A 26,173-nucleotide genomic window follows, 5' to 3' on the forward strand; every position below is an offset into this window, starting at 1 on the left:
ATTAAGCAAAAATCTTCTCATAGTCTGATAATATATTGTGTCTTTGCTCTTTGACTGATGTGTACACGTTGGTTTTCAGTCACCTTGACACACCTGTACACAGATCTGGACCACAGCTTAAAGGAAGCACCTCAAACAAACATCTTTAGTATTGAACAAATAAAATATTTATTGTTTATTATGCACTATCATTTAGATTTAAAGTCATTTTCTTGTTTGCTTGGCATTTGGTCAATTGATTTACATCGGGGGTGTCCAACTCTACAGTTTTAGATATCACCCTGGGTCAGCATACCTGAATCAAATGATTAGTTCATTACCAGGCCTTTGGAGAACTTCAAGACATATTGAGGAGGTAATTAAGCCATTTAAATCAGCTGTGTTGGATCAAGGACACATCTAAAACCTACAGGACACTCCTGATTACATGATCAGGATTTACTTTAAATAAAGTGATAACTCTGACATCACAGGTTAATGTGAATTACAGATTATACTTTTATTCTGCTCTCCTCTTACCTGACATGCCAACAGAAAAAATAACTAAATAAAGCAGTAGGAAATAAAAAAAAAAGTAATTTACTTAAATAATCTCATGGCCAAGGAATCCCAACAGTGTTTGGTATAAAGAGACATGCAACTACACTGAAAGCTTTTCAAGTAAAGATGCTGCAGTCACATTTTTAGTTCAAAACAACCAGGATTTGACACTTTGATCAGTCTCTCAGTAGCAAAACAACATAACATTTAAATATTCTACATAAAACAGAGTACTGTGCAATTTTAATGCAAAAAACAAAAGCTTATGTTTCACTGGAGGCAGGAATGTTACCTAAAGCTTGAATTACACATCGCAAAGGCCTGCTGACATTCATGGAGCTACGCTATCAGTTTTCATACAGAAATATGCTGGAAATATCATCAGTTTTTTTTTGTATTATTGCAGTTGTGAGGTATTGTAACAGAAGACGTCTACACAATTTCCCGATCCTTTTCAGTCATTTCATTCATATCTCTGTGGTAATGGACAATTGAGCCAATGACACCTGTGGGGAAAGGAAAAACACAGATTATGGTATGTGACATGTTACTGAGTTCATGAATATGTGGTTTTAATCTCTAATTATACTTTTTATGCAGAAATTTGCTGACTAGGTAGTTACAGTCATTTAAGACAGACCACATGACTGGGCCACAAACACCTTTGAAAAGCAAAGGGAGTCTGTTTGACTTCACTTAATATTTAACTTTCTGAATCTTTCACTAGGACTCGAGTGTGCACGAATGCACGAAAATAAAGTGAACACATGACGGTTGTAGTTTTCTTACCTCCAGGGTGCCTGAAACCTGGATAGCAAGTATGAAAAAGACAAAACACAGGAACATAGTTTACACTTGTCTTGGGTATAAGAGTCATTAAAATCATGTGACAGTTTAAAGTTAGGGCAGAGATAAAGGTCAGCACATTCTGTTAAATGACAATGTGAAACACTGGACTGCAGTCACCTCTTAAACATGCATCTTGTTGCTACATTAAGCCTGCAGTGAACTGTGAATAAAGGATGCACAACTTCATGTGCTGACATCTAAATGGAAAGAAAGCAAAATTCTCAGTGCCCACCTTTTATTTTGTAGATAACGATGCTGACCATAATTAGTACACCAAACACAATGAGCGCCAGGACTGGGACCAGAAGATGAAGGTGAAGAATTCCTGGAACTAAGAAAATATGTTAAATTTGTAACCCGACAGTCAACAAAAAAATTTCCGCTCCAAAACACGTATGTCCTGTATGTGGAGGTGAACTCTTGTAACTGCATGGAACAAAGTTGTTTTGTTTAAGTACATGCCCATTTTTCTGTTTTAGTGTCATATATAACTGTGCAAAAGTCTTGAGCTGCCCCTTATTTGTTTATATCTTGTATTTCAAGCCAGACTCTTGTCTGGTCATTAACAACAGTTCAAGTCCAGGCGTTCAAAGTTTTTCTTTGGACATTGGCTGGACAAGGAGTAAAAACACACCTATATAGAAAAACCCACAGTGGTGCACTAGAAGAAGCCCAGAGAACTATTCCTGAATACTACTTAAAGAAATGACCAAAAAGCTTGCCTAACAGAGTTCAGCGCGTGTTGAAGAATAAAGGTTGTCATAACAAATATTGACTTTCAAGCTTCTTACATTTGGACAAACTGGTTTTGCCTTTTTTTTTTTCCGTGCACGCTTGCGCATGTTTGAATAAATCGTTGCACCTACTTCAAATAAATGAGGGGTGGCTCGAGACTTTTGCACAGCACTGTACTACATTCCTTTACTACTACTTTCAAAGAGGCTTTTAAAACTAAACAACTGAAATGATTATGAGATACATTATTATGCATTTTCTGCATTTTAAAAAGATTAGCATTAAATAAATAAATGTCCTGTTTCTGGATAAGGAATTTCAGCATATCCTCAAATCAAATATGACACAGTAAGGATAAATTTAAACTAACTTTATTGTTTTCTACAGTAGCAGGCTAATCAAAGTTGACCAAGTAACATCGTCTTCTTATTCTTAACAAAGTCTGCCCAACTGTGATGGAAATGTAAGTACTTAAATGTTCATATTTTAGGTCTGTAATCACTTCAAAGGAGTTAAAGATATCAGCTTAGTGTTTGTTCCAGATAATGACTCACTGTGAACAAAGGAGTCAATCTTGAAGAATAGAGGTGGTCATACCAAATATTGACTTTCAAGCTTGTTAGAAGTGCACAGATTTGTAGAAATGTACATTTCAATAAGTCACTGCACTTATTTCCCATTTTCCTAGAAACATATAACAATAAATGAGGGGCGGCTTGAGACTTTTGAAGAGCAGTGTATCATTCAAGTATATGTCATTGAAAATATTTTGTTATTTTTGTATTCAGACATGAATTACTGCATATTATACTTATGGGTTGCTTATAAAAATGTTATTACAGTTATTGTTGGAGAATCTGACAAGTTTAAAAAGGGCAGTCGGAGCAGGAGTAAAAAAGTTTCTCTAAGTTCAACATTTTATTGAACTGATTTTGTTCCACAGTGTTTAAAGCAGGCAGGAAAACAGCCTGAAGTAAAATATACCTGACTGTTTCTCAGAAAGGTTCAAATGCTTCATCAGCTTGACGCATCCCTCCTGCAGATGGAGTCTCTCTGCTCTTGTTTGCTGCACTTCCTGGTCCCAAACCACTTTGATGGCCACCGCCTCCTGTACGTGGGCTGTCCACATGTCATTCTGGTTGAGAGTCAGGTACAACTGGCTGTCAGCAAATACACGATCTGCCCAGCGCAGCTTAGACCCTTCCCACGTGCATTCTCGAGAACGAAGAATGGTGTGGTTACCTGTTGAGAGTTAATGGGTTGTGGCCCTGGTGACAACAATCTCACTTGCAGAAAACTTCAGTTGTAAAACAAGACAATTTGATTTTCTTACGTATTGAAGAGGTCTGGTTGAAACTGATAAGAGATGTTAGGAGTGTGTCATCTAATACAGCTTTGATAACTGCATTGAATTCTGGGCTTTTGACCATTAAAGGAATTCCATTGAGAAGGACTTGCTCTTCAACCTGCTGACTTCCTGCCCCCCTCCACTGCTGCATCTGCAGTACGACGGTATCTAATGTAATATGGGCAAAAACAAAAAACAGATATAAATTTTAAAAACACATAAAGAAAAAAGGAAATGCAATTGTAGCTTTATGTCAAGAGATTTATTCTAAATGACACTTCTTCAGCTGAGAGTCAGAGAGTGGAGACACACACGCTGCAGTTTTTACTTGCAAGGGCGGTCACAGAGCGCTCACATCAGAGTGGGGGCCCTGTGAAGTGCGCTCTGTTACTGCTCTGGTCTTTATTTATATACAAAAGTAATACAATAGTGAATACATCTGTTCATAGACAGAGGAATGTTAGTGCGTATGTATGTGCGTATGCAGGTGTATGTGTGTGTTGTGGGATTCAGAAGGGAGTGAAGATAAGAGTGGTTCAGCTCTTATTATCGCTGTGAGAAGAAACAAAGAAAGAGAACAGAACAAGTTTTTGTAGTGAACAACAGTCTAACACATCAAAAGGTCATCATGCAGTATTCTATCATATGCAAACTTATATCATTAAAAGCTTATACTGACTACTAAGTACAATTTTCTATTGACACTTTATTTATTTATTGTTGTCTTTTATGGAGATGGCGTGAGAGATAGAACCACACACAATAATTTATCATATTATCATGTGAGCATTATTAACAGCAAGCTTTAGTTTCCTATGGACACGTTTCACATGGTGTCATAGGAGATGTAAATGTGTGAGCTGTGAGGAAAAAAGTTTTTTCATTGGTAATATGAAAATCTACTGTAGTATATTAATCTTTTTGTGTCATTGTAGAGTCATATAACCTTGTATTGGGGGGTGTGGAGGGGCAGGCTTTAGCACTCAAACAAAGATAGTGCTTTGTTTGACTAATATATTGCTTTAAGGTTTGGAGATGATCCAATGGGCAAACTGTAAATGGGTGCTAAAAAGTAAGATGAAAGTCAAATGCTTAGCCAGCCTAGGTACTCGTGTCCCACAAGTATATTGTTGCAAAGTGTGAAGACAATCCATAAAAAATTGTGGGTAATATGAAGTTTTTGCTGAACCTTGATCTTGACCCAATTTTCACCTAAATTAAATGATCTCGAGCTGTTTTTGGTATCTACCATCACACAAAGTCTGAAAATGATATCCTAAAAAACTTTGGAGCACTAGACTGCAAACACAACCAATTACATAATCCCTCCCTTAGAGGGAGAATAACCAAATCACACTGCACTGATGTATCTAACTTTCACTTCACAAAAGCAAAACTGAAAGCAAAAGCTAATAGCCTTTCTAGTAAATATTTTGCATTTACCATACTTCTGCTTTCTGGAGCAGGATAGACATTTTATGTTAATCACGTGGTGTGAAATAACAGTAAGATGCGGTGATTTCTACATTCTGTCACACAGTGTTTATAGTTGATGAAATAACCAACACTAAATCAAGTCGGTGTCAAGTGTAGCTCTTTGAAATGCTTTGCAGCGTCACATCCCTCGGTATATTTTGATTGTTTTTCATCTCTCCCTCTCTCTATATATATATGCATATTTTAAAATTCACTGCATTTGTCAAATTGATGCATTTTTAAAAGAATCATGTACATACAAATGTGAAAGAATTAAATCCAGTCAAATCCACCACCCGAAGATTAAAGAGAATAACAGAAAAGGGGTGGATTCATGCACTGTTTGAAGCTGCTGAAAGCCGTCCCTGCTGTTCTGTCAAAAGAAATTAAGCAATCCTATACATTTTATTTATTTATTTAATGAATTACAGTGAAACCATATTAATTTTTTTTAAAGACGTGATTCCTACCTGCATCGACAGGAAGACTCCGGCATACGTGAAATGATAGGATCAAAACAAAGCGCAATGAATGCATTTCTACACGCGTACAGGACTGTACTGTAACTGGAGCTCGGTGTCAGATTGTTCATCCGTCAAAGAAGCACAAACTCCACAGCAACAGCGTGCTTTAAGCCATTTCCTCATTAAAATGGTGCTCGAAGGATGACCAGTCCATCAGGCTTCAACAGAAACTACTCCACAGACACAACGACAGCAATAGCCGGATAGACCCGATCCTTATCTCTAGGCTTTTACGTTTCGGTTCACCTGACTTCAGGCTTCCGCCTTGCTTTCTCTTTTGGCTGTCCGGTGAGGTGGAGTTGTTGTTGGTGTGTGTGGTGCGGGGAGCGTGTGTTCAAAACAGCGAAGTTAAGAAGTCAGAGCAAAGGACTCGACTGATAATTCAAAACAGCGCTGCGTAACCATGGAAACCGTAAATAATTAAAATCAGAGCCATCACGTCATCTTTTTTTTTTTTTCCATTTGTATGTAAATATTGTAACTCGACGCATTTATAGATTCATAATTGTCAAAAGTTGCCGGACTGTCTCCTAATTTAAATCCACCGGTAAGTACCGTCACCGCCTATCACGTGACGAATTCTGAACCCTGACACGACTCTGACTTATTCAAGGGCTCTAGTTCGACTACCACCTGTATGTTTCTATTACTTTATTCTACCCTGCTTGTGTTTCTACGACAGGTATGCACTTTTGGAGGAGACGCACTAAATTTAAGGTATTTATAGAGGGATAACCCTGAGCCTGATATCCCTGAGAGCAGATTTCTCCCTTTGCTCAAATCCTGCAGTCAGTCCAGTTTAACACAGCTGCTGGCTGCTGTCAGAGATGTGTTGAAAGTGTAAACAATGAAACTCATTTTATATGCTTAAATTGACTTTACATATAGCACTTTTCTACTCTGTGTGAGCACTCAGAGCATCTTCTTACTACGAGTGTTATTCAGCCATACACACAAACATTCGTACGTGTGCTTCTTTCTATGTCTAAGAACTTTGCCTTACATTCGCACACACATACTTCAATGGATGCATCTGGGGCGACTTGGGATTTAATATCTTGCCCAAGGATACTTTGACATACATGCTGGAGGAGCCTGACCTTCCAATTAGCAATCTGATCTGATTGTGGATTATGGAGTCAGTCCGCTTAACTTCAGGCTGGGTTGTGATGTCTCTGAGTTATCGAGTTTCACCCTCAAGAGAGGAAATTCAAAACAAAGTCAAAACAAATCAGCAGACTGAAGCTACCACAGGAGGAAAAAAAGATGTCTGCGCTTACTACTAAAATACATTTACTCCTCTTTGTATCATGGAATAACAAGGGACCAGACAGATCCTCATTGGGCCATTAAATTGTTCTCTGCCAATTTAGCCTCTGGGGGAGAGTGCATAAGAATTGCTGTAGTGCAAACAGTTAACAAAATACTTTAGCAGATTACAGTATGCATAGTCTTTAATCTTAAATTTCATTTTTTTAATCCTTTGTGCTGGTGTACTGAGGAAAAAATGACTTATGGACCCACCTGTATATTGTATATTCTGCGGTTTATATGTTTGCTGTGCCTTCAACTTTCAGACAAATGTTCTAATTTTGTCATTACTCTTCTGAAGAGTTAATATTTACATTTGTGTGTTGAGTTGACTGGTCAATGATTCTGGGAGGTGCAGCTTAGACACATATTTAGCTGCTAGTTAAGCATGAAAACAACCTTTATTCTCCTATCCTGGCAGACACACCTCTGCTTACCCCCGATAACATGTCAAGTAAGAATTGTATGTTCCTTTTTAAAAAAAATCATATCTAACACGTTACACAATCACACTCATGACGTCATAACAGAAACACATTGATTAGACACCGTGGGCTCAAATCGGCAGTGTCTGTTTGTTATGTTTTTAGAAATTTTAACTATCTGGATGCTGATGTTGTAATCAGGTCTTTTGTGGACGACAGCAGTGCCTCAGTCTTATGCAAGGGAATTCTTAAGATGGGCGGTACGCAGCACGCATGGGAAGTGGTCGCATCCCTCCTGCAGATGGAGTCTCTCTGCTCTTGTTTGCTGCACTTCCTGGTCCCAAACCATTTTGATGGCCACCGCTTCCTGTACGTGGGCTGTCCACATGTCATTCTGGTTGAGAGTCAGGTACAACTGGCTGTCAGCAAATACACGATCTGCCCAGCGCAGCTTAGACCCTTCCCACGTGCATTCTCGAGAACGAAGAATGGTGTGGTTACCTGTTGAGAGTTAATGGGTTGTGGCCCTGGTGACAACAATCTCACTTGCAGAAAACTTCAGTTGTAAAACAAGACAATTTGATTTTCTTACGTATTGAAGAGGTCTGGTTGAAACTGATAAGAGATGTTAGGAGTGTGTCATCTAATACGGCTTTGATAACTGCATTGAATTCTGGGCTTTTGACCATTAATAACAAAAAAACAAAAACTGGATCATCTATGCACTCAAGTTGAGGTAATGATGATGACTTGGTGAATTTAAGTAAAATAAATACATTAAAAAACCCTGTTCTCCATCAGCTCAGTCTTGAAGGATAAAAACATAACTCACAGTGTGATGAAGCATTCAGAGGATGACACTGCTGATACAAATTTCTAATTTCTGTCTTTCAGAAATTAGAGCAGTGAAAGGCCAATACAGAACTTTTTTAACTTTATCATAAATTGTTTTACTTTATTTTTAAAGTAAAGTCTACATTGTGCCAGATTTAAATGTGGCACAATGCACACATCACAATCCTGCACAAAAGAGCTCAGCAAATTTTCATTAAAATACACATTTATCTAAAAACATTTTATTCACTTGTTAAATTTTTTAATAAAGTCCATTACAGGTTCAAAGATCATGGAATCATTAATCAATTTACCAGATAATGCTATTGTTATTTTTTCCATCATTTCATCTGACATGTTCATTGTGACATCACATATTTCTTATGACATCAGCATGACTCATCACATTCTATTAGAATTCCTTTGATCTTAAACAGGCTTCCTTTAGTAACCCAAACCCTACGTCCATTCAGTTATAACCTCACTGAACAGGCAAACAGCTTATACACTTGACTGTAATTTGAGACACTTTTTTGTAGTGAACAAGGAACACAGTTAGTACTGTTGTAAGTAGTAGTAGATTTTAACTTTAGTTAAATTACAAAAATGTCTGAGTCCCCCTCCATTCCCAGTGATGTGATGGAAGAGAATGAAAACCTTCGCCAGCAAGTGAGGGAATTCAAAGATGAGAACGAAAACCTCCGAAAAAACATTGAACTGCTTCTCAAAGAATATGGGTTTTCTAAAAACAAGAAAAAAAGGGAACTACAACTACAAAATGAGAAGCTTTGCTTGGAGAATTCAGAGCTGAACTATTGCGTTGCCTATTTGCACTGTGAAAATCAAGCTTTGAGACAACAAGTTCAAGCAAAGGAGAGTGCTTATGAACAAAATGATCAGGAATGGAAAAGTGCTCTGGAGAAACTTAAAAACAACTTAAAAATGCCTTGTAAACATGAAGAGTATGAAATGGAGAAGCTGGCATTGCAGGAAAAAGTTGAAGATCTCCAAACGGACAACCAGGCATTCAGATTAGAAAATGATGCTATAATACAGAGCATGTGTGAGCTGAAACAGAATTTTCAAAAGGAAAAAGATAAAATGAGAAAACAAATCCAGGCTCTCCAAACTGACATCCATGAGGCAAACGCAAGCCTGGAAAATTTCAAAGAATTTAAGGAACTGTATGAGGAATTAAAGCAGGAAAATGAGTCTCTGAACAATCAAAACCAAGACCTGAAACAAGAAATTGAAGCAAAAATCATTGCTGTTCAGGAGGAAGTCAAGGAGCTCAAATCTGTTTCGCGAGGACTCAAATCCTTTGACGATGACAGTAACAGAATAAAGCAACAAAACAACGCTCTGGAACAGGAAGTCCAGGAGCTTACCAAAAAGTTGTCTGATTGTCAGAAGGAAATGAGACAAAATGAACAGGCTCTGCAAGAAAAAATGCACCGTAAGCATGAAGAGTATGAAATGGAGAAGATAACATTGCTGCTCAAAGTTGAAGATCTCCAAACAGACAACCAGGCATTCCGAACTAATATTGAAGAGCTTCTCAGACAACTCGAAAGCTCTGAAGATGAGAAAAATATAATTAGGCAATATAACAAAGCTCTGGAACAGGAGCTTACCAAAACGATCAATGATTGTCGGATGGACGTTACCAAAACGATAAATGATTGTTGGATGGAAATGAGACAAAATGAACAGGCTCTGCAAGAAGAAATGCACCTTCAGCTTGAAGAGTATGAAAAAGAGAAGCTGGAATTGCAGCTAAAAGTTGAAAATCTCCAAACGGACAACCAGGCATTGAGATTAGAAAATGATGCTGCAATGGGGAGCATGTGTGACCTGAAACAGACTTTTCAAAATGAAAAAGATAAAATGAGACAGCAAATCCAGGCTCTTCAAATACAGAAGAACACTTAAGGTTCTTCTGTATTGGCTTCATGTTTCCAACGAACAAGCTATGTCCATGTTTTGTACCATCTATGCCCCAACCAGTCGTGGAAGATGGCTGCCCCTTCCTGAGCCTGGTTCTTCCGAAGGTTTCTTCCTGTTAAAAGGGAGTTTTTCCTTCCCGCTGTCGCCAAGTGCTTGCTCAGAGGGGATCGTTAGATTGTTGGGGGTTTCTTTTATATTGCAGGGTCTTTACCATGCAATATAAAGTTCCTTGAGGCCACTGGCTATGAATTGGCCTAACTTAGCCAGTGGTCACATTGCATACATAGCTATTTATCAACCATCATTTGCATTCTAGATTCCAAAAGGTTGAATCTGTTGATCTGGACGTAGCGTTTTCAGTGGGAGAAATGTTTCCTCACTCATCCAAGTGACTGAAGGAGAATGTTTCTCCCATTGAAAACGCTACGTCCAGATCAACAGATTCAGCCTTTTGGGATTTACTTACCTGGATACCTGAGCATGCATCAGTGCATTCTCTATTGCTTTTCCATCTTCTTTGTATGGTTGATTATAAGATTAATGGAGGTTTTCTCCATTTTCTTGAACTGGGTTGGAAACTTTTCTTAGCATGAGCTTTAACATAATTTCATGATAAAATAAAAAGAAATTGTGAAACAGTTTAAAGCTTTGTACTGTTTGCTTATTTGATTTTAACAAAGGTTTGGAGAATATGCTACTTTAGTGAGACAGTGTGTTCTTATCTGTATCTGTGGTTTTAAGTTTTTTGTACCCCACTTTAGTTGCATTTCTTTATTTCATTTAAATTAACTTTAAATACTTTAATGTAGCTGCTGTTTGGCTGTTTTTGCTCTTTGTTCCCTTAGAAGAGACTCTTACGGTTTACAAATGGCTCTCCATTTAGTATCACTCTGTGCCTTCTATTTTATCCTAATTTAGCAAATATGTATCATTTTTATTCAGTGTTTTCATGAAAGCCTTATTTGTATCTAATACTATTGGCGAGAAGATATACATGCAAGTTTGAAATCTTTTTTCCTTCACAGGGAAAAATGGCTAAAAGTCATTGTCCCATCTTAGCCAGCTCCTCACCCACACTTATCTGTTTGCCTGGGGTTATTTGCTTTGGATTAAATGTACTCATTTTGGTTCGAGTCGCACAAGGCCATGGTATACCTGATATTTGCAGATGACATTGTGATCTGTAGAAGAATAAGGAGCAGGTGTAAAAGAGCCTGGAGACGTGCAGGTATACACTGGAGACAAGAGGAACGAAGGTCAGAATACACGAGTGTGAATTAGAGAGAGCAGGTGTAACAGTAAAGTTGCAAAGAACAAAGGTAGCAAAGGTAGATGCGTTTAAATATCTGGGGTCAACCATCCTAAGCAATGGACAGTCCAGAAGAGACGTAAAAAAGAGGATGCAGACAGGATGAAGACAAGTATTAGTGGTGACTTGTGACAGGTGTAAGCATGATGAATGAGCAGCAAGACATAAAAGGGAAGACTTAAAAAATGATAGTCAGACCTGCTGTCATGCATGGTTTGGACATGGTGCCACTAACAGAAAGACAGGAAGTCGAGGCGGAAGTGGAGGAATTGAAAATGCTACCATATTCATATAAAGTAAGCAGAATGAACAAGATTAAAAATGAGTACATGAGAGGGATCGCTCATATTTGAGGAATTTGAAGATGGTGATGTCAGACTTAACCCTCTGTACCCCATAATGACTGCAGATGGCCGGTGTGTTTCTGTTACTTTGTTAAAGAAGCTTACTTCTGTCTGATGACAATGATACTGAGCTGAGTTCTTCAGGATTTCTCTCAGTAAGTGCTGCTGTTTTTGACACTGTTAGCTGCTGTTACCAAAACGTCCTTTGAAGGGGAACTTAGTTGTCACACCCAGCAAATAAACGATGTGATGTGAGAATGTAGCCGAACTGTTTATCAGAGCAAAAGTGTAAGTTTTAGGTCTGTCATATAAAACATTAGTTGGTAAAACATGAGCTTATAACCAGATGTCTTTTCAGTAAAGCACTGGTCTGCAAATATTTTTCAGACAGGAAAATGATGATGGAAATCAAAGCACGTGTGAGCTGCAAAGTGACTTTCAGCAGGAAAAAGCTCAAATGCATCATCAAATCCTGGCTCCTCAATATGATCTTCAGGCAAAAAAAATGATAGAGAATTACAGAAAGCGAGAGAAAATATTGTAAGATGAAGCAGGAAAATGAATTTTTCAAAGATCATAATCAGGCTCTAAAAGAAGAAGCAAAGAACAGTGCTTTTCAAGAACAAGCTCAGGAGCTGAAAAGAATTCTGGAACAACTTAAACCCTCTGAACATGACAAAAATATTTTTATTATTCTAGTTTCTTTCAGTTACTTATCTGTTTCACAAAAAAAGGAAAGTCTGGCAACATAAATTCCTCCATTAAAATCAGTTTTATTTACACAAAGAACCTGTAGGCTCTTCTCCTTGGACAGGAACAGTGACATAGCATCGTCAATGTCCTCTATCCTCAGTATGTGGAAAGTTTTAGGATGTCTTCAGTGGAAGCCTGGGAAACATGATTCTCACTGCATCTGTAATCACACAAGCAGCAAACAAATTTAAATGAACATCCATAGAATACATCCGATTTCAGTGTTCATGTCAGCAGCAGCAGCAGCAGCATTTAATCATACAATATGACTGAATTTAAATAAAAAAAAAAAAGGTAGAAAAGACCTGAATCCTTTCAACTGTGTATTAATTTAATATTATTTAATATGCTTATTTAACAAATTGCTATAAACACAGACGACATTTATATGTCCTTGGATCGTTTAGAGCAATCTTGATTTTTAACAGGGTTTTACGTGTAGGGACAGAGGGGGACATTTAAAGGAATTCCATTGAGAAGGACTTGCTCTTCAACCTGCTGACTTCCTGCACCCCTCCACTGCTGCATCTGCAGTACGACGGTATCTAATGTAATATGGGCAAAAACAAAAAACAGATATAAATTTTAAAAACACATAAAGAAAAAAGGAAATGCAATTGTAGCTTTATGTCAAGAGATTTATTCTAAATGACACTTCTTCAGCTGAGAGTCAGAGAGTGGAGACACACACGCTGCAGTTTTTACTCGCAAGGGCGGTCACAGAACGCTCACATCAGAGTGGGGGCCCTGTGAAGTGCGCTCTGTTACTGCTCTGGTCTTTATTTATATACAAAAGTAATACAATAGTGAATACATCTGTTCATAGACAGAGGAATGTTAGTGCGTATGTATGTGCGTATGCAGGTGTATGTGTGTGTTGTGGGATTCAGAAGGGAGTGAAGATAAGAGTGGTTCAGCTCTTATTATCGCTGTGAGAAGAAACAAAGAAAGAGAACAGAACAAGTTTTTGTAGTGAACAACAGTCTAACACATCAAAAGGTCATCATGCAGTATTCTATCATATGCAAACTTATATCATTAAAAGCTTATACTGACTACTAAGTACAATTTTCTATTGACACTTTATTTATTTATTGTTGTCTTTTATGGAGATGGCGTGAGAGATAGAACCACACACAATAATTTATCATATTATCATGTGAGCATTATTAACAGCAAGCTTTAGTTTCCTATGGACACGTTTCACATGGTGTCATAGGAGATGTAAATGTGTGAGCTGTGAGGAAAAAAGTTTTTTCATTGGTAATATGAAAATCTACTGTAGTATATTAATCTTTTTGTGTCATTGTAGAGTCATATAACCTTGTATTGGGGGGTGTGGAGGGGCAGGCTTTAGCACTCAAACAAAGATAGTGCTTTGTTTGACTAATATATTGCTTTAAGGTTTGGAGATGATCCAATGGGCAAACTGTAAATGGGTGCTAAAAAGTAAGATGAAAGTCAAATGCTTAGCCAGCCTAGGTACTCGTGTCCCACAAGTATATTGTTGCAAAGTGTGAAGACAATCCATAAAAAATTGTGGGTAATATGAAGTTTTTGCTGAACCTTGATCTTGACCCAATTTTCACCTAAATTAAATGATCTCGAGCTGTTTTTGGTATCTACCATCACACAAAGTCTGAAAATGATATCCTAAAAAACTTTGGAGCACTAGACTGCAAACACAACCAATTACATAATCCCTCCCTTAGAGGGAGAATAACCAAATCACACTGCACTGATGTATCTAACTTTCACTTCACAAAAGCAAAACTGAAAGCAAAAGCTAATAGCCTTTCTAGTAAATATTTTGCATTTACCATACTTCTGCTTTCTGGCGCAGGATAGACATTTTATGTTAATCACGTGGTGTGAAATAACAGTAAGATGCGGTGATTTCTACATTCTGTCACACAGTGTTTATAGTTGATGAAATAACCAACACTAAATCAAGTCGGTGTCAAGTGTAGCTCTTTGAAATGCTTTGCAGCGTCACATCCCTCGGTATATTTTGATTGTTTTTCATCTCTCCCTCTCTCTATATATATATGCATATTTTAAAATTCACTGCATTTGTCAAATTGATGCAATTTTAAAAGAATCATGTACTGTGCAAGTTGCCTGTTTTGTATCTGTATAACTTTATACAATTCAACATAAGACGCCCACAGATAACTTTTGTTTGGTTGTTTGTTTGTTCGCTCGTTTCAGTTTCTGATTACATGGCCAGACATTGTTTTATATTCCTAGGAGTCCTGCACATACAAATAAAACGACCTGTGAAAGAATTAAATCCAGTCAAATCCACCACCCGAAGATTAAAGAGAATAACAGAAAAGGGGTGGATTCATGCACTGTTTGAAGCTGCTGAAAGCCGTCCCTGCTGTTCTGTCAAAAGAAATTAAGCAATCCTATACATTTTATTTATTTATTTAATGAATTACAGTGAAACCATATTAATTTTTTTAAAGACGTGATTCCTACCTGCATCGACAGGAAGACTCCGGCGTACGTGAAATGATAGGATCAAAACAAAGCGCAATGAATACATTTCTACACGCGTACAGGACTGTACTGTAACTGGAGCTCGGTGTCAGATTGTTCATCCGTCAAAGAAGCACAAACTCCACAGCAACAGCGTGCTTTAAGCCATTTCCTCATTAAAATGGTGCTCGAAGGATGACCGGTCCATCAGGCTTTAACAGAAACTACTCCACAGACACAACGACAGCAATAGCCGGATAGACCCGATCCTTATCTCTAGGCTTTTACGTTTCGGTTCACCTGACTTCAGGCTTCCGCCTTGCTTTCTCTTTTGGCTGTCCGGTGAGGTGGAGTTGTTGTTGGTGTGTGTGGTGCGGGGAGCGTGTGTTCAAAACAGCGAAGTTAAGAAGTCAGAGCAAAGGACTCGACTGATAATTCAAAACAGCGCTGCGTAACCATGGAAACCGTAAATAATTAAAATCAGAGCCATCACGTCATCTTTTTTTTTTTTTTTTCTTTTTTTTTAATTTTTTCCATTTGTATGTAAATATTGTAACTCGACGCATTTATAGATTCATAATTGTCAAAAGTTGCCGGACTGTCTCCTAATTTAAATCCACCGGTAAGTACCGTCACCGCCTATCACGTGACGAATTCTGAACCCTGACACGACTCTGACTTATTCAAGGGCTCTAGTTCGACTACCACCTGTATGTTTCTATTACTTTATTCTACCCTGCTTGTGTTTCTACGACAGGTATGCACTTTTGGAGGAGACGCACTAAATTTAAGGTATTTATAGAGGGATAACCCTGAGCCTGATATCCCTGAGAGCAGATTTCTCCCTTTGCTCAAATCCTGCAGTCAGTCCAGTTTAACACAGCTGCTGGCTGCTGTCAGAGATGTGTTGAAAGTGTAAACAATGAAACTCATTTTATATGCTTAAATTGACTTTACATATAGCACTTTTCTACTCTGTGTGAGCACTCAGAGCATCTTCTTACTACGAGTGTTATTCAGCCATACACACAAACATTCGTACGTGTGCTTCTTTCTATGTCTAAGAACTTTGCCTTACATTCGCACACACATACTTCAATGGATGCATCTGGGGCGACTTGGGATTTAATATCTTGCCCAAGGATACTTTGACATACATGCTGGAGGAGCCTGACCTTCCAATTAGCAATCTGATCTGATTGTGGATTATGGAGTCAGTCCGCTTAACTTCAGGCTGGGTTGTGATGTCTCTGAGTTATCGAGTTTTACCCTCAAGAGAGGAAATTCAAAACAAAGTCAAAACAAATCAGCAGACTGAAGCTACCACAGGAGGAAAAAAAGATGTCTGCGCTTACTACTAAAATACATTTACTCCTCTTTGTATCATAGAATAACAAGGGACCAGACAGATCCTCATCGGGCCATTAAATTGTTCTCTGCCAATTTAGCCTCTGGGGGAGAGTGCATAAGAATTGCTGTAGTGCAAACAGTTAACAAAATACTTTAGCAGATTACAGTATGCATAGTCTTTAATCTTAAATTTCATTTTTTTAATCCTTTGTGCTGGTGTACTGAGGAAAAAATGACTTATGGACCCACCTGTATATTGTATATTCTGCGGTTTATATGTTTGCTGTGCCTTCAACTTTCAGACAAATGTTCTAATTTTGTCATTACTCTTCTGAAGAGTTAATATTTACATTTGTGTGTTGAGTTGACTGGTCAATGATTCTGGGAGGTGCAGCTTAGACACATATTTAGCTGCTAGTTAAGCATGAAAACAACCTTTATTCTCCTATCCTGGCAGACACACCTCTGCTTACCCCCGATAACATGTCAAGTAAGAATTGTATGTTCCTTTTTAAAAAAATCATATCTAACATGTTACACAATCACACTCATGTCGTCATAACAGAAACACATTGATTAGACACCGTGGGCTCAAATCGGCAGTGTCTGTTTGTTATGTTTTTAGAAATTTTAACTATCTGGATGCTGATGTTGTAATCAGGTCTTTTGTGGACGACAGCAGCGCCTCAGTCTTATGCAAGGGAATTCTTAAGATGGGCGGTACGCAGCACGCATGGGAAGTGGTCGTATAAACAACCTGCTGTGGTACTGCAGGAAATGTAACAGAGGCAGGGCTGTTTTATGTTACATCAGACAGAATTACTTCAAGCACCCTTTTCACCTTGTATATGTAAAGTGGTTATGCTGCTCACTTTAAATTGTCATCTCTCCCTCTTTTGAGTCATTAATGTGCTACATAAACATCAACATTTTTACAGTCTGCGCCAAATAATTGCTTAAAACGCAAATAAAATAACAGACCTTCCAATCACAAGATATTCAATTCAGTTCTATTCAGTTTTATTTATACAGCACCAAATCACAACAACAGTTGCCTCAACGTGCCTTATATTGTAAGGTAAAGACTCTACAATAACACAGCAAAAAAACCCAACAATTAAATCTGATGATGATCAATCAGATGACCCCCTATGAGCTAGCAGCTGGTGACAGTGGGAAGGAAACACTCCTTTTTAACAGGAAGAAACTACCAGCTGAACCAGGGGGCAGCCATCTGCTGTGACTGGTTGGGGGTACACAGGGTAGACAGATAAAAGAGGTGAGTAAAGCAGGAATGCTCAATGCATCATGGGATATGCATCTGGACTTATTTTGCAGTATGCAACCTTGCAGTGGAGGGGATCCTGATAGTCATACACTTTGACCTCACTGGCGCACATGATGGCAAGGTGGGGTAATATCTCACAAAGGAGTCTTGGCACTTTAATGACCCTTGCCGTGATTCAGAATCGTGGCTCGTATGACTTTTAACTAATTACATGATGACAGGGTGTGTGAGTGACTCAGAACCACCTCCAACAGGACTATCCCATCTGGGACTCTCCTACTAGAAATGAAACATCTTCATAAATCAAAAAGAAATCCAGGTGCCTTCATTTCAAGCACTTAAGGCCACCAGGAGCTGGATGACTAAGAACCTACAAAGACATACAGTGCCCTAAAAAAGAATGTTTCTTTACGTTCTTTGTTTCTTTTTTTTTCTCCTTTTTTCCCGCATATTTGTCACACTTAAAAAGTTAAGATCATAAAACAAATTTCAATATTAGATAGATATAACCAGAGTAAATACAAAATTAAGTTTTTAAATGATCTCATTTATTAAGGGAAAAATGCTATCCAAGCCTACCCAGCCCTGTGTGAGAAAATAACTGCACCCTTATTAAATCATGAATTAACTGTAACTGAATTAACACATTTTTTTGAAAAGTGAGCTCAATTTCACTACATACCGAGGCCTGATTGATGCCAGACCTGCTGAATTGAGAATATACTTAGACAGACCCTGTCAGACAAAGTGAAGTAGGATAAGATTTCAAAAAGCAACACACTGTGTCCCACTCAAGGAAAACATCTTTAATACAATTATTGGTTGCAATCTAAAGAAACAGCTGACAAACAAAGCTAATAACATCTATCAGTCTGAAAGGGGTTACAGTGCTCAAATTAACCAACATGTTAGGTGTCGGTGCTGCTGCAGAACAGTAGTAACAACTACCAGACCTCACAGTCACAGCTGTGCTGCTGCTGCAACCACCAGCTGTGGAGAAGGAGGAAGCCACAGAGGAAGATGATATTAACGTGGTAAGAAAATAGATGAAGGGACATAATTAGGAAGGTAGGATTCAAGGATTCAGATGAAATGAATGGCTGCTTTGATCATGAGTCATTGCTAATAGCTTTTAAATGTGTAGCTTTTAATTGTCCCATGCTGCAGGGCAACTAAGAACTAACCCTACAACAACTGCACCAACCTGATGCCAGGCCCAATGTTTTTGTCCCAGTCCAGCTCTAACTGCATGTATAACATCTGCTGAACAGATTTTTTAAAAAGAAAAAAAACTGCACTGTGCAGTCTAGCAGATTTATATTCAGGTGTACTGTGTAAAATCCAATAAGTTACAGAATAAGAGAGGAAATAAAAACAGCTTGCATTTGAAATAATGCAAGTTCAGCAACGGTACTTTCTTGTCAACTAGTGTTACATTTATGTCCTGAGTTATATAAACCTTACCGTATAATTTGTTGATGCTCGTTTCCAGCGGCCTTCAGCGCCCCCATGTGGCTGATGTCAGCGTATGCCTCCACTGGATTGGCTGCGCGGTTGTCAGGAGTGTTTACAGGAAACATGGCTTCCCTGTCTGTTGGAGAGCTTCAAGAAATGGAAGGTGAGTAGCCAAATTTTCAAGGGTGCAGCCGTGTTGTGATCGTTATAGCTTGGTAGCCTGGCGGCCATTTGGATAAAAGAGTCTTTTTTCATCTGAGCACGCTCCTTGATGTTTTTCTCTTGTGACTAACCAAACCTTCATCCTTGCTTTGCTAGCTAACAGGCTAATAACAATACGCTAGCTGACGATATTAATTTAACGTCAGTTCATGCTATCTTTATAAAGGCCATCTACAGCGGCGTTTCAGGGTGTGTTGAGTACCCCATAGTCATAGACGTTTATTTTTTCCCCCGTCCATGTAACATGTTTCAGATTCAGCTCGTAAAAGCTGCTAGCTGTGATACAGTCAGCAACCTAGCTGGCTAACGTGCTTAGCAATGTGTCGCCTGTGTGTTCAGTAGGTAACGCGCGTTCAAACTGATTTTAAAAAAATGAAAATAAAGCTGGGACACATCCCGCAACATTTAATACTAATAGGTAAAAATCCGTTGTAGTGCTTTCACATTTTTCCACGCATTATTCCACAATTTGAGCGCGTTGCAGAGCACAGAAATGTGCACTATCACGATCTTGTGATAGTGGAGACAGAGGGTAGCTGCTCCAGATAAACCTGGGCTTGGCATCATCCAAATATGTGTGTAACCAGTCGGAAGCTGTGAATCTTTGTTGAGGTTTTGAGGCTCTCTTCTGTCTGCGTACTGTAGTGGACCGGAGGGGAGAGTCTGAGGAGTCTGGTGACGATGAAACCAGGAGGAAGAGCATCAATGGCGATGTGGACCCTAATCAGCCCACTGCTACAAGTAGGTCATCATCACCTCCTACCCAGCCAATAAATGTGCTTTATTTTACAAATTAGGCATGCTGCTTGTGTTATTTTCTCACAAATACTTTCTTAGATAAAATCTTTATGTGACAATATGTTTGTGATTGCAGCGGATGCTTTAATTTGATTTCATTCATTCTTGCTCATATTAAAGGTAAAGAAGAGTCTCCTGTTGACATGGACACCATAACTTTGGACCCTGAGGAAGAGGTCAGTTTAAGTTTTGAAGAACTTGCCTTTCATCTCTGATGACTTGTTTTGTTTGGAGTTTAAGAAAGTGAAGATTATAGTGTTAGAGTTCATATTAACAGTGTTTTTTGGGATTTACAAACTTCTGTGTGTAAATCTGTATACAGGTGCTGTGCCATAATGGCTAGTAACCATAGACTGCGTGATCTCTTATGGTGTCTATATTTCTTTCTAGGATGTCGATCTTGTTCACTGTCGTATTGGAAAGATTGAAGGACTGGAGGTGCTACAGAAGGCTAAAGTAAGAATTATTTAGGTGATGCTGTTGGCAACAGTGTCATTGACGTCTGAGGCGTTTTATTGGCATTTTGGTTTCATCTGCATTTTTAAAAAAATATTCATCTCTAAAATAAGGACCTGTCACGTGCACTTTAATTCTGCTCTTGATGGTATCCTCTGTTATTTTTGCCTCTCCTCTCTTCACGCAGACGCTCTCCTTACGGCAGAACCTCATCAAAAAGATAGAAAACCTCGACAGTTTGAGTGCCCTGCGAGAACTAGATTTCTATGACAATCAGATCCGCAAACTGGAGAACCTGCACAACCTCACAGAGTTGGAGTAAGTGTGACAAAACTGTGATTCTTACGTAAGCCTGAACAAAAGTCTCAGATATCAAGGTATATTTATTCTGAGAGGGACTGTTGTTTTGCCAACCCACAGGCAGCTTGACGTGTCATTTAACGTTTTGAGGAAGGTGGAGGGTTTGGAGCAGTTGACTCGGCTGAAGAAACTTTTTCTGCTTCACAACAAAATTAGCAGCATTGCGAATCTGGAGCACCTCACAGGTCTGGAGATGCTGGAGCTCGGCTCCAATCGCATTAGGGTGAGATACGAAGGGACTGTGCTGCACTGAGAAGTTGTTTTGAACTCCTTATGTAAATAATGGGTTTTGTTTGCAAAATATAAATGAAGATTTGTTGGAAAATGTAAGTTGTGATGTGATTTTAAAGTTTTGCCTTCATGTTGTTGTGTTCACAGGTCATTGAAAACCTGGATTCACTTACATCTTTGCAAAGTTTGTTTCTTGGCACTAATAAAATAACAAGGCTTCAGAATCTGGACGCTTTACACAACCTGACTGTTTTAAGCATCCAGGTATCATCACGCATATTCATCACTTGATTACAGTCGCACACGCTCCAGACAACAGATAATCATCGGGTTTGCATTTACTTGCAGAGCAACCGGATTACGAAAATTGAGGGGCTTCAGAACCTCATCAACCTGAGGGAGCTCTATCTGAGCCACAATGGCGTTGAGGTCATTGAGGGGTTAGAAAACAATGTGAGTTATAAACTTTAAGGCACACATTTCCAAAAGACATAAAAGAAAATAGGGTTCCATACTGTTGAATTGTGCAAACATGTAACAGCAATGTTTGTTTTTCCGAACAGAAAAAACTCACCACCCTCGACATCGCAGCCAATCGAGTAAAGAAAATAGAAAACATCAGCCACCTGACGGAGCTGCAGGAGTTCTGGGTACAAATAGTTTGTTTGACATGTTGTTTAATGTACAGCCTCAGTACAGACAGCCCATTTTTCACTGCTGACAGTTTGACAGAAGAAGAAAAGTTTCTTAAAACAGTAACAAAATTTAACGTCGGCATGCATTAAAAGGCAACCATCATCAAATAATTAATTACACCTTTGCTTGTTAATAAAAATGATGACATTGTGGGTAGGGAACCGATAGAAGAGATCCTGCTGAGGTGGAGGTATGCACTGGAGAAAAGAGGAATGAGACACCTGGGAGATGGGTAGAAAAGTGAAGATGCAAGGAGTAGAGGCAGTGAAGGTGGATGGGTTTAATTCCCCTGGGTCAGTTATTCAAAACAACAGTGCGCAGAGAGGTGAAGAAGAGAGTGGAGGCAGGGTGGGTGGATGTAATGAAGGCGGACATCCAGAGGGCTGGTTGGACAGAGAGCAAAAATGACAAAACAAATGACAGAAAATTCAAAGTAAGACATAATTAGGTGAAGTACCCGTGTATTTGTATCGCATAATTTTTTTGTTGAGCAGCACATTTAAAATGAAACTTTTGTAAAAGTCAATTTTTGTTGCTACGTTCAGTGTGTTGCTCTTTAAACAGTGGGTCAGTACAAAAAGTTTCAAAGTGTAGTTCTTATATTGTTATGAGTTAAACTGATGGTGCACCCTCACTGCTCTTGTTGTTTTGTAATATCTCCTCAGATGAACGATAATCAGATAGATAACTGGTCTGACCTTGATGAGTTGAAGAACGCCACTTCTCTGGAGACGGTCTACCTTGAAAGAAACCCTCTACAGAAGGATCCACAGTACCGGCGAAAGATCATGCTGGCGCTGCCCAGCGTACGCCAGATCGACGCCACCTTTATCCGCTTCTAAGCTGCAGCGTACGATTTACCTGCCAGCTTCACAGTGTTCTCCCTCACCTCCCTGCCTGTCCTGCCTACACAAACAACAACCTTTGGAATCACATTGGCCTCACTCGATTATATAGCTGCGTCACACATTCCAACATATAGCACACCCACTGCTCACTCAACATACATGTATGCATGTATGCACTCATTCAAACCTTGAATCTGTACTTTTGTGTGGAAGCTTTTATTTATTAAGGTGGACCTGTGAAAATGAAAAACTACCGTACACTCATTTCCACATTTTTTTTCCTCTGCACTTTTTTCCCCCTTGTGTTGTTTTGCATTTGGAATGTGCTGTTTTCATTCATGAAGTGGAGGAAATTATGAAATCAGTCTTATTTATCACACTATTGAAGTTTCACTGTTATTATAGCAGAGGAATTCTTAACATTGGAGGCATTGTTGTATATTTAAGGGATTTTGTGAGTTTACTTCTTTCATTTGGGCGGAGAAAGGGTGGGTTTTTTTTTGGGGGGGGGGGGGGTTGTTGAGACACATTAAGTAAAAGAACAATTCAGCGTTAAAGGGAAAGTCTATAACATAATAGAAGCTGCTTATGTTAAACCTTAGGATATAGCTCACCATTGCATTCGGCTTCAGCAAGCTTCAAAACTGTTCCAAACTCAGTACCAACTGTGACAGTTTGAGAAGCCTCTAAAACGAAGCTCACGGTGCCATAATGACATCATGCTGACTCAGAGCAGCGCAGTAAAGGTGCAGTTTCATCAGTCCTTTTTAAGGAAAGCGGATCCTTTACGGCTTGATTTACCATTTTAATAAACTGGTTCTGTTACTGACAGAAGGGGGATTTTTTTTTTTGATGTCCAGCAGCCTTGTCTGTTCCTTGTTCAGAGATTTTACAGCTTATAGATCCATTTGCTGATTAACAAGAGTGACCTCTGCAGTAAAATAAAACTCATGAGAATGTAAGAACAATTAATGTGTCCACAATGATGGTTTTGTAATCGGTGGTGCCGTCACTTTTTTAGTTTATTTTTATTTTTTTAGCCTTTAACGGATCACTGATTACTATGACAGAGTATTAGGGCCACATTGAGAAAAAACAAAAACATTCTTGCTCATTTTGGGAATAAAGATGAAATTTCGAGATTAAAGGCGAAATGTGGAGATTACCGTTGTTGTTTTGAGACCAACTGCCACGGTTGCACTACCCTCTAAAAAATGCCTTGTTTACATGAGTTAGTGAAACAAATTGTGATCAAACGTGCATCCTCTTTATTGGACGAGAGTGTAACCACTGGTAACCTCACATCTGTCCACTGCCAGTCATTTCGTGTTGTACAAATCAGCTCTTCTGAGTTTGTGTGTTTCTGTATAAACTTTTCAACGTCCTTAAAAGAGAAATCATTTCCTTCCTTGTTACTCGATTTTACTAACTCAGGGGGTATAAAAACCATGATAGTTTGTCTCGAAACAACAACTGTAACCTCCACATTTTGACTGTTTTCTCAAAATGACTGATAATGTTTTTTTCTTAATGTGGCTGTAATACTTCATAGATTACAGCTTGGTGATTTCTTTGGCTAAAAAAATGCTCAAAAAGTTTATTTGAACCGATAAAATCTAAATGTAGATTTTTCCTTCATTTACATTCTACTGGCTGGTTTGATCTCATGATAACTAATGTAAGATAGACTATTAATGCTGCTGGTACAGACAGTCTTTATAAACTACTAAACTACATTCAGCAGATGTGTGAAGACACTGCATTGATTCATTTGGCATTTAGGATGGCTTCCAAAAAAAAAAAAAAGAATTTCTGTGTATTTATTGACGACATTTAATACAGGATTTTCTCAGATTAAACAATACAATGACTGCCTGGAACCAAAGTTAAGAGATTACTCTTTGGGTCTCCTGTATATAGTGCTCCTGTATATGCTTGAGTGCACTTGGTTTTATCCCTGGTACAATTAAAATGCGATGCATCTTTTATATGAAATATGAACTTCCCACCTCAGGGCTTTTAAGTTCACACATGAATACAGTAGAGAAGCATCAAATTTATGTGCATTAAATGAGAAGTGCTAAACTAAGTGCTCCCTTTGCACTCATAATTATAACCTGATTTTATTTGGATTCATTGGAAACCTTTGAATCGTTAAAAGTACCCTGAGTTGGCATTTAAATCTCCCACTGTAGCCTAAAACCCACGCTGAAATGTTGGTTTCTATCGCAGAACAGCTGTTTATTATGCTCATGATCATAGCCTTTTTAAATCCAGTTGCTTGTGATCGTGAGCATAAATTAACAGTAGAACAATTATCAGACTATCAGCACTGACGTTCTTGCTTAATTGAAATGAATGTAATGTTATTTTTATATTCAGCTTGACTGAAACTGGCCAGTGGGATTGAAAGTATCACGTTGTGTATTTGTAAATAGAGTTTGGACATGCCATGATGTAGAAAGTCAGTTCCACCATCACCTTCCCTTTGTAAAGTGACATTCTTTTTCCTCTTGTTTTGTTTTCACCCGGCAGCACAACAGATTTGTGCGAGATACTTAAGATGACATGACTCTGACTGGTCACTGAGGGAGCAGCTGTTCAGATTGCTGTTTGCTCCTTGTTGTTAGGACTGAGTCTTCAGGTTTTGGGCTTGGTTGATGCCGTTTTCAAACTGAATGTATGATGCAAATAACAATAAAATGACACTACTTAAGAAGCAGGTTTGTTTAGTTTTAATTTCAAAGATAAAGAGTCTCATAAAGCACAGTGTGAAACTTGATTCACCGTCAAATGATTATGTAGCTGGGTATCAAAGGATCCTTTATTATGACAGCGGCTTAATAAATTAGATTTGCTACATTAACAGCCAAAACAATAACAACACACTCTATGAAACCCCGCAGCTCATCATAGAATAGAATAGAATTCAACTTTATTGTCATTGCACATGCACAGGTACAGGGCAACGAAATGCAGTTTGCATCCATCCAGAAGTGCTTTAGTGATATAGATATATTACAACATCATCATCATCTGTCTGAAACAAGCTGTTTTAGCTGCATGGCCATTTAAGCCAAACTTTGGGTCTCCTGTGTATTAGAACTCGTCCTATTGGCTGCCCCCAGCAAACAGATGGTTTAAATCACAGGTGGGTGGGGCTTGCTATGCTCACATTTTAGGGGACATCAAGTCGAAATGGAAAATGGCCTGTATTTGTATAGCGCTTTTCTAGTCCCTAAGGACCCCAAAGCGCTTTACACAACCTGTTATCCACCCATTCACACACTGGTGTTGGCAAGCTACATTGTAGCCACAGCCACCCTGGGGCGCACTGACAGAGGCGAGGCTGCCGGACACTGGCGCCACCGGGCCCTCTGATCACCATCAGTAGGCAACGGGTGAAGTGTCTTGCCCAAGGACACAATGACCGAGACTGTCCAAGCCGGGGCTTGAACCCGCAACCTTCCAATTACAAGGCGAACTCCTAACTCTTGAGCCACGATCGCCCCGTGACATCAATCGTGAGTCATCATAGAGACTCAAGAACAGGAAAATATATAAAGGGTGTGATGTGGAGCATAAAGTCT

The 26,173-nt window shown here is 38.8% G+C and overlaps 2 protein-coding genes across 2 annotated transcripts; one reads left to right on the forward strand and one right to left on the reverse strand.

Annotated features, from left to right (window-relative positions):
* Nucleotides 1–162: 162 nt before the first annotated feature.
* Nucleotides 163–5,886, reverse strand: LOC146367619 (uncharacterized). Its single transcript, XM_084913475.1, has 6 exons — nucleotides 5,419–5,886; nucleotides 3,458–3,640; nucleotides 3,109–3,366; nucleotides 1,622–1,720; nucleotides 1,330–1,347; nucleotides 163–1,046 (listed from the first exon to the last, which is right to left on the reverse strand). Exons 1-6 carry the CDS (start codon nucleotides 5,483–5,485, stop codon nucleotides 973–975), a joined length of 699 nt encoding a protein of 232 aa, XP_084769601.1. The 5' UTR covers nucleotides 5,486–5,886; the 3' UTR covers nucleotides 163–972.
* A 13,140-nt stretch (nucleotides 5,887–19,026) lies between these two features.
* On the forward strand, nucleotides 19,027–25,302 carry ppp1r7 (protein phosphatase 1, regulatory (inhibitor) subunit 7). Its single transcript, XM_084912808.1, has 10 exons — nucleotides 19,027–19,135; nucleotides 19,840–19,935; nucleotides 20,113–20,168; nucleotides 20,383–20,448; nucleotides 20,636–20,766; nucleotides 20,869–21,031; nucleotides 21,187–21,303; nucleotides 21,388–21,492; nucleotides 21,603–21,689; nucleotides 22,401–25,302. Exons 1-10 carry the CDS (start codon nucleotides 19,027–19,029, stop codon nucleotides 22,575–22,577), a joined length of 1,107 nt encoding a protein of 368 aa, XP_084768934.1. The 3' UTR covers nucleotides 22,578–25,302.
* Nucleotides 25,303–26,173: the final 871 nt, after the last annotated feature.

This window comes from Perissodus microlepis, chromosome 18 (genome assembly GCF_051167445.1).
Source record: "Perissodus microlepis isolate ML-2025 ecotype Zambia chromosome 18, ASM5116744v1, whole genome shotgun sequence".
Classification (NCBI taxonomy): domain Eukaryota; kingdom Metazoa; phylum Chordata; class Actinopteri; order Cichliformes; family Cichlidae; genus Perissodus; species Perissodus microlepis.